The sequence below is a fragment of the Gambusia affinis genome, linkage group LG21 (genome assembly GCF_019740435.1).
Source record: "Gambusia affinis linkage group LG21, SWU_Gaff_1.0, whole genome shotgun sequence".
NCBI lineage: Eukaryota > Metazoa > Chordata > Actinopteri > Cyprinodontiformes > Poeciliidae > Gambusia > Gambusia affinis.
In genome coordinates, this window is record NC_057888.1 from 13,259,998 (window position 1) to 13,268,600 (window position 8,603).

Genomic DNA, 8,603 nt, shown 5'->3' on the forward strand with positions numbered 1-8,603 from the left:
ATATACGTTCGCAGTGGTGCGGCTGAGTGTGACAGACGGACAAGCGAGCAGTGGAGAGGAGTCAGGCTTGCAGAGAAGGCTATGGAAGGTCTATGGACAAGTTTTCCTTTGGTTCAGGGTGTGTGTGTCCGTGTGTGTGTGTGGGTGTGTGTGGGTGAGGGTGTGGGTGTGGGGGGGAAGGAGGGGAAACCTCCTCCGACTCGCCTTTGTTAAACATGCAGACTGGCTCAGCCCACATAATAATGCATACAGATTAAGCAGAGTTAATGTCGAGCACTGGTGTTGTCCACATCCGAGGAACTCTGTTCTATAAAAGTCTGGGTTCCCCTGCCGTTTTTCAGCTCTGTGCTAGGGGTGAGTGTGTGTGTCTCGACTTCAGGAAAGGAAATGAAACCATGAGAGAAAAAAAAACGTCCTGGTTGTAAAACGTAAACCACCAAAATGCTGCTTCAATAGCTCATGTTTGAAAGATTATAAACTGTTTTTTAATTAAAAGCTCATTTATTTGTTACATTCCGCCTCTAATGACTCGTTTGCTTTATATATTATTAAGCATATATGTTTATGTATGCACTGTAAACAATCCCCAATGCACGTTTGGGTGACTGTGGAAGGAGCAATAAGTATTTGAAATAGATACCTATATAAATGTATTTAATCTTTGGATGTTTTTCAAAATATTCTTTTTAACTGAAAGCTCTCGTGATATTGAGTTTAATGTCATGTGTTTCTGGAAACTATGTGAAAGAATGGCAACAATGCTTATCAGAGACACACAGACACACTTTCTCAGCCAGTGCTCTTCTGCATTTGGTCGTGCTATTTTGTTGGGGAAACATGAGGTAACTGGGGAGGTCTAACAAGGGGCATCAGGACGACAGCCTCCAGAGGTATGAATGTTTTGCTTTTCTTGTGTTTTTTTTTTGTTTCGTTTTGTTTTGTTTTTTTCTTGGGGGGGGTGCGGGCTGTCATGGAATGGGGCGTAAGCCCAGGACGGGAGGGGCTGGAGCTGCTGCTGAGTGTTCAGCACACCTCCTTCCCCGCGGCTCCCGCCGGCAGGATGTTAAGTTGGGTGAGCTGAGCCGAGTGTTCCTTGGCCTTGAGGCGCAGCGCGGCAATACTTGAGGCCCTGCGGTCTGCCGCCGCCACCGAGGAGGATGAGGACGAGGAAGAAGAGGAAGGGTCGGGCAGGACGGAGCCCGCATGGGAGGGGTTCTCCACTGGGGGCGCGGGCTGACGGAGGAGGGCTGCAGCAGTGGAAGCACTTGTCAGGGGACCCATACTGGAGAACAGCCTGAAGGAAGACCAGAGTTCAACCATCTAAATTAAAATAAACATGTTGAGGTTGATTTATGCATTGTCAGATAGCACATCAGGGTGGTTATTTTGAAGCTAAAGGTGTTTGGCTCTTATATTAGAGTGAAGTGTGAGAGCTGCAGAACAGGAACTTTCTTTTACACTCTCAGAAAAATGATCAATGATGGGACTAGATCTTCAGAATTTAGATCCTGACAAAATATTTATACATTATAATATATATATTTTTTTACTTTAGTATTATTTGATTAATCCAATATAAAAGTTTAAAATATATTGAGTTGCTGTGCATTTGATATTTTTCTATTTATTTCACCTTAATACATGTTTTCATTTGCAAAAAATATATATACACATGACTAATTGTATATAAATATTTCATTTATTTCTTATTTCTAAGCTTACTTTGTTCAGTGGAAGTATAAATGCAGCGAACACGGTTCTCAGCATTCTATATTGGTAAAGCTAATTGAGTCACATGGGGTTGGGGTGGGGGGCATCACCCTCTCCTCACAGCTTGATTTGCAGGTTCACACATTTGGTTAATTTATTAACACATTCAACAGGTTGATTAGACCAAACTGTGAATAAGCTAGCAGTGTAGCACATTTATAATCAGACACTGAGATAAACATAGACAAGAGTGTGACTGCAGACCATTAGAGCTGCACTGTGCAGTGGGAGTTTATCCTAAGCTGAGTTGCTGCTGGGGTCTTTTCTGCACAATTGTTGTGATTTACTTTAAAATACAGGGAGGAATGTGAGGGTCGTATTTTATGGGAGGCTGGCGGCCTGCTGCAAAGATAGGCAGCTTGAGACGTAAACAGGAGCAAAGAGCAAATATTAGAGCTGCAGGAGGGCTGTGCATCAGATCAACTGGGGTTTAGCAATTACTTTATCTTTTTCTGTTATTATTTTAAAAATGTATCATGACAAGAATTAATCATACTATGATGATAACAACACAAACTACTGGAGGATGTTTGCAAAAACCAGAAACAAATAGCAATGTTGGAATCAGTCAATTTGTGTGATTATGGTTCACTGTCCAGGGCGGCACAACATGTGGGGTACCATGTCAGCTGCCCAGTGAGTTTTCTATTGCTTATTTATAAGTCCAATCAATGGGGAATGGGCACCCACCTGTACTTTGTACAGCATACACTGTAAGAAAAATATTATCATAAATTAATGTTAATATCTAATTCTCAAGATCTAGTTTGGAGCCAAATCAAAGAAATGTATCACAGTTTTTATTGAATCAAGCATGCATTTGATAATCTCTAGTTTAAATTACAAAATACTGAGACCAAACAGACCAGGACTGGATTTAAAGACATTTTAAAAGCACAATTTAAGATTCATAAAACATTTTCCTCTTTGTAAAAAAAAAAGAAAAGAAAAAATGGCATTACAAATACATTTTAGATTTAAATAAATGTTGAAAACACAATATGAAGACTGGTCAAACCTGGCTAACCCTGAACTGAATTTTTCTATGGTGGATGAATTATGGATGTTTTGATGATTTATGATTTATGAAACATCATTCAGTTTATTAAAACGAACTAAAAGTAATGTCATTGCTGGGTTACTCTTTCGTTAAACAGATGGAAGGGCTGTTGCACCCACAGTGGCATTTATACCATAACCACCAGTAAATAACCAGTTGGTATTTGCTTGTGCTGTTTTCTTATTTTTTCAGAGTTGGTTCTAAAAGAGCTTCAGCAATCACTACATTTATGTTTCAAAAATATGTCTGAATACAATTATTACTGGATGATAAAGTCTTTTTCATCATGGGCAACTTTTATCATGGGTTGTGAGTGTATGCAGTTTACACAATACGTGAATGAACTTTTACTTTGAATTGTTACCATTACAATAACTGTCATTACAATAAATGCCTCAAATGGAGATTAAATCTTAAAGTTCATGTCTCTACAGGAGCAACTCACCTGCCAAAAGTGGGTCCGATAAAGGCAGGGTGGCGGAACATGGCAGCAGTGCCCAGGAAGGTACCCAGTCCCAGTGGGGTAGCCAGGGGTGGAGCAGAGCTGTTGTGAGGTGGTGGGGCCAGGCCTGGGAAGGCAGCGGCTGCAGCTGCAGCAGCTGTCCAGGCGGACTCCAAGGCTGGATGCGGGTGAGGAGGGAATGGCCCTCCTTCTAGGTAGTGGCTGAGAGGATGGCCTGCAGCAAGGGGGCCTGGGAAGGGCAGGCCTGATGGGTGGGCCTGCACCCCTGCCTTCTCACGCTTCCTCCACTTGGCCCTGCGGTTCTGAAACCAAACCTAAAGACGGAAAAACCACAGTGTGAAATCATTACAGGGATTAGTAATTTAGCTTTACTGTCATCAGCACAACGAGTCTCTGTTGCACTGTCAGTGCTGTCTAGTTCAGGTGCATGGCCAACAGGCGGAAAGTCAGCAATAATTACATGCACGGTAAACCCCGCCGCTCACGGCTCCTTAAATCTACTTTCTGTCTAATTAAACTCCCTCCCTTTTAGACGGGCTTCTGGGGGGAGGGGGAGGAGATAGTTAAGAGCGTTGTTAACAAAAGATCCAGAAAATTACCGCTGAACTGGCTCCAATAACAATTAATGCGCTTTAAATTAAATTCTTAAGAGCCGCCGAACTTCCACGCAGGAGAGTATTTAACTTTCCCACGCATCCGCCGCTGCACAGTTTGCTCTGCAGACGCCGCAGAGGAACCTCTCTCACAATGAGCAAAATGTCAACATGTGGAAAGTGACAGGGACGTAACGTGCATTATTCCCCGAGGGGGCTGTTTAGCATTACACAGCCCCTCGGGAATTTATGAGTTTTTATCACCTCCTGATGGCGCCCGTTAAGTGATTTGTTCACCTACAGCCCCCCTCCGCCTCCCCTTAAAGAGACATCTGTTGTTTTACCGTCGGCCATAACCTCTTGGAGCTTCCTTCGTGTTTGAACTGTCTCTGTGGTTATGAGTCCGGCCTTTGGACATGCAAGACACGCTTTCAGAGCCAAACCGCGGACGGGCGGGGAGGGTGGAGAGGGGGTGCAAACACCTTTAATGGTCTCTCATTCGCTCCCAAGTGCAAAGCATCGGATCAATGCAGGTCTATTGCAATCACATAATGGGAAATCAAATAGCATTATCCCTCCCCTCTTTTTCTCCCTCGCGCGCACACACACACACACACACACACACACGCACGCACACACACACACACACACACACATTCCGGCCTCGCCCCCCTCAATGTGCCCCCATCTGATGGGAATTCAAACACCAACTCATCCCGGGAATACAGACACTGTTTGCTCCTGCACTAAGTGAGTCTTTTATGAATCGCCGGCGTCGGCTTAATTGCCACTAAAACGTTCCCCAGTTCGCATGTAATAACATTCAATAACAGGAAGGACCTTCCCCGCACAGCGACTGGGGGCCATTTAACACATTTTACTGTAATAAATTATTGCCTCAAATTGGCCCATAATCGTTGATCCTCAATCAGTGACGCATATCAGCAGGTTATTATCCAGGGGACATTTCACAGAGGACTGATAAAGCATTAGAGGATGTTGTTTCCCCCCCCATCCCCCCCCCAAACACACACACATACACACTTGCCCTCCCTCTCTTTCGATTTGCATTACTGCATGATTCACTTTATAGATGAAGGAAGCACTCACCTGAACGCGGGCCTCGGTGAGATCCAGACGCATTGCGAGCTCCTCTCTGCAAAGAATAAAAAAAATAATAGGAAGAAAGAGTGGAAAGGAAGGAGTCAAGGTTACAGGCCATCGTTTGGAAGCACATGGAATTGCTGTTTTGTCCCCTCCTGTTGTTAACTGTCAACAATAGACGACCAAAATAGGTTGGATAATTTTTCTTTTCTTTTCTTTTTTTTTTTTGTGCAAAAAGACGCCATACCCATATTCTATTTTCCCCTGTCACGCGTGGGTAGAAATAGGCCTAGTGATTGTTAGATTTTCCTTAGCCAAGGCCTGTCACTGTAACAACATAATGGTTGGAATAATGACATCTAAACTAGCCTGACACAAAGCAATTTGCGCTCCCTCCAGATTTAACAGCGAGATGGGGGCCCGCAGTCCAAATTAGACCGACTCTCTTTAAAGTAAATCGACTGGAAAATATGAATAATCCTGCGCCGATAGAGGAAATGTGAAAATACATAGGGAGCAAAAAAGACTTTAAAGAAAGAATATTCTTATATAATTCTTTTGGAGTTTGAACCTGAACCAAATAACAATAAATAAACAAATAAAATGCAACATTGCTCCTCTTTCCAATATTTCAGACATGTGCCTGAATTGGTCTGTAAGCCCATCGGCTCTGTAGTCTGATCCAATTTCTCCTCCTGACAGTAACACGTTTTACGGGTTCGGGTTTTCATCAAACGTCCCAAAACGAGCAGCAGAGACATGCAAGAAACCTGTTTACAATGGGCAGTTTTATGACGTGATCCGCACAGAAGCGTGGGCTGGATTTTAATGAATAAATGCAATTAATTAAAAACTTTAGTTAATAAAATAATAAACATAAATTCAAGGGATTTTTTTTAGGTTTTTGCGTAATAGGAAAATGTGTTAAAACATTATTATTATTATTATTATTATTATTATTATTATTATTATTATTATTATTATTAGATTATTATTATTATTATTATTATTACTATTATAAAGTTAAATTGTACTATTTTATTATTAATAATATTAGTAGTACTGCTACTGTTGATGCTTTTCGATTTTTTAAATAGCAAGCAGTCCCCTGTACCGTGGAGCTAGAAAAAATAAGTAATATTTGTAATTTACAGATATTAAACACGTATTGTTGCATAGATAATCCTCTTTAAATTTTGCGTATATATTTTTTTAACCATTCATTAATTTAATTAATATTTATTCGTTTGTATTTGCTAACCTTGTGAACACGTCGGGGTAGTGCGTCTTTTGGAAAGCTCTCTCCAGCTCCTCCAGCTGGTAGCTGGTGAATGTAGTCCTGTATCTTCTCTGCTTCCTTTTCAGCATCCCCTCCTCGGAGTCGCTGCCCGCCGACAGACACACGCTGTCCTCCCCGTCCCTCACGTCCCCGTCTCCGGCGTTCAAGATCTCCTCCCTCTCCTCGTCCTTCGGGGACAGCGCGGCCGCGTCCGCGCAGCTCCCCTCCTCCTCCTTTCCGCCGTCCTCCTCGAACTTGAGGGGTCCGAGCTCCACCAGTCCGAGTGCGCCGTCCTCCGAGGCCTCCCCTGGACTCTGCTCGCCCTCTCCCCGGTGAAGTGAGGCGTTCTCCCGGTAGGACTTGCTGCGGCTGATGCTCACCTGCGGCGCCTGGCTGATTTTGAGGCTCTCGCTGGCCTGCTCTAGGAGCAGTCTCTCTCTTTCCAGCTTCTCTGTGTGGTCGTGTAGGTATTTCCCTCCGGGTCCATACAGCCGACGGAGTTTGGGAGGCAGGTGCAAGTCAGCGCCGAGAGAAAGGGGCTCTTTCGTTGGCCCTGAGGAAATTGGAGTGCGGGAAACATAGTAAAAGAAAGCAGGAATCAATTAGTTAATACCTCATTAGGAACATAAAATCCAAGAATTTCACATGGCAGTAAGCAATTCGTCCTGCTTAGTGGAAACAACTTAAATTCAATCATGTAACATGCGCAATACCTGACACAATTTAATAACTTAAGCAGACATATAGGCTTACTGTTAACACATGTCACCAATTCCACCCTGACTCTCCAAAGTATCTCTCTCTTCTTTTTAAAAAAAGTTTAGATTCAGCTTACCGTCAGTCGTCTTGTCAAACTCTCCTCTGCCGGGCAGACCGGTCAAACTTTGCGCCCCAATTAGTCTGACCTTACAGGGACTGCGGCGGCCCAGAATGCTGTCTATGCAGTAAGAAGAGAGCAACGTCGGGGATTTGCTGCTCTTTCTCTCACCCCGGTCTAGAATATCTTCCTCAAACTGAGCGCTCATGTTGGCTGTCAGTCTCCCACTTCACTCGGGGTGCTTCTGCTCCCTCTTCCCCTGTCCTCTCGCTCTGTGTGGGTGTTGGGTGCGTGTCCGCTACTCCTCTCTTCTCGCTGTCGCTGCTCTGTCACTCTCTGAGCTAATGACAGGCAGCGGTTCGTCCGTCTCGCGCTGCACTCTGCTCCTGTACCGCGCGCTCATTCAACGTGCGTGGAGGCTGTAACCGCGCGCCTGATTGGCTCGTGTGCGTGTCCGCCTGAAGAGAGACAGCACGGAGCTGCTTTATATATTTTACGATTAAAGTCAATTTGAGGGAAAGGTGACAAAACCCGACATGGAGTAGCTACACAGTTGTCCTCCGCGGAACGAACTCGGCGAATAAACATGCAGAGCATTTTACAGTCAGTGGGATTTCAGTTTGATCAAACTAACACTTATTTATTTGACGTGCAGGATAAAAGCACACATCATTGCTGAAGTTCTACAATGTCAGCAAAAACGTAAACACAATGACTTAATCAGTAATGCCCGCTGGCATAAGAGTTCATAACAGGTGTAAACAACAACCCTGAACTCCACTCAGCTCTCTCAAGGCTATTATTTATGTTATAAAGAACACCTGTGCTTTTAGTCTAATTACCACAGCCCAAAATGCCCGACTCACTGGTCTGTTTGGTTTGAGAGCTCCTGTAATAAACATGTTTTTTGAGATATTTTCTTGTTGTTGTTGTTAATGTTTCAAATGTGAATCATAAGCAGATTGTTTCTGAAACGCTAAAACGTTGTTTATGTTACGAAAGTCAATTGAAACTTGATTCATGTCTTTGATTCACACAATGAGTGAAAATAGCAAGGCTGTAGTAACCTACTGTTGCAGAAGACTAGAAGATGTTTTAAAAAGTGTCCAAAAGAATACAAATGTCCATATAAGCTAATGAAATGCCTTATTAATTTATCTATTTATTTAAGGTTTCTGTTTTCTATAGCATGCCGTTTTTGTCTACCTGTCTATATAACAGCAGCAACATAAAACTCCCAGTAGCATTGATGTTGCATATCAGCAGGCAATATCTTCTAGTAATCCCTTTTCATGACGTTTTGGAGTTATCAATAAAGATGTTGAGTTAGATAAACTGTTTCAGTGTAATTTCTGTGCATATACTCAGCTTAAAAATATAAATATTTGACATTTGAGTTTTACAGTGTGTATGAATTAATTTATTTATTTCACACACACATACACACACACACACACGATGGACATCACTCTATAAGAATGTATGCTTTTTTAAAAAGAGAGGATGTAAATGATTCC

The 8,603-nt window shown here is 42.9% G+C and overlaps 1 protein-coding gene across 4 annotated transcripts; it reads right to left on the reverse strand.

The window, feature by feature from the left end:
• Positions 1–899: 899 nt before the first annotated feature.
• On the reverse strand, positions 900–7,546 carry arxa (aristaless related homeobox a). Of its 4 annotated transcripts, none has more exons than XM_044103913.1 (5): positions 7,105–7,546; positions 6,252–6,822; positions 4,997–5,042; positions 3,276–3,607; positions 900–1,294 (listed from the first exon to the last, which is right to left on the reverse strand). In XM_044103913.1, exons 1-5 carry the CDS (start codon positions 7,292–7,294, stop codon positions 1,024–1,026), a joined length of 1,410 nt encoding a protein of 469 aa, XP_043959848.1. In that variant the 5' UTR covers positions 7,295–7,546; the 3' UTR covers positions 900–1,023. The 4 variants fall into 4 exon arrangements, with proteins under 4 accessions (XP_043959848.1, XP_043959850.1, XP_043959847.1 ...); XM_044103915.1 differs by having other exon boundaries at positions 900–1,320; XM_044103912.1 differs by having other exon boundaries at positions 6,252–6,831.
• Positions 7,547–8,603: the final 1,057 nt, after the last annotated feature.

What these genes read in the sequence shown, in the direction of transcription:
- arxa (XM_044103912.1), bottom strand. Translation starts at nt 7,294, where the DNA reads ATGAGCGCTCAGTTTGAGGAAGATATTCTAGACCGGGGTGAGAGAAAG. An exon ending in TCACCGAGGCCCGCGTTCAG is followed by an intron (nt 3,608 to 4,996) that starts GTGAGTGCTTCC and finishes TTCCGTCTTTAG; the next exon opens with GTTTGGTTTCAGAACCGCAG. An exon ending in ATCGGACCCACTTTTGGCAG is followed by an intron (nt 1,295 to 3,275) that starts GTGAGTTGCTCC and finishes GTCTTCCTTCAG; the next exon opens with GCTGTTCTCCAGTATGGGTC.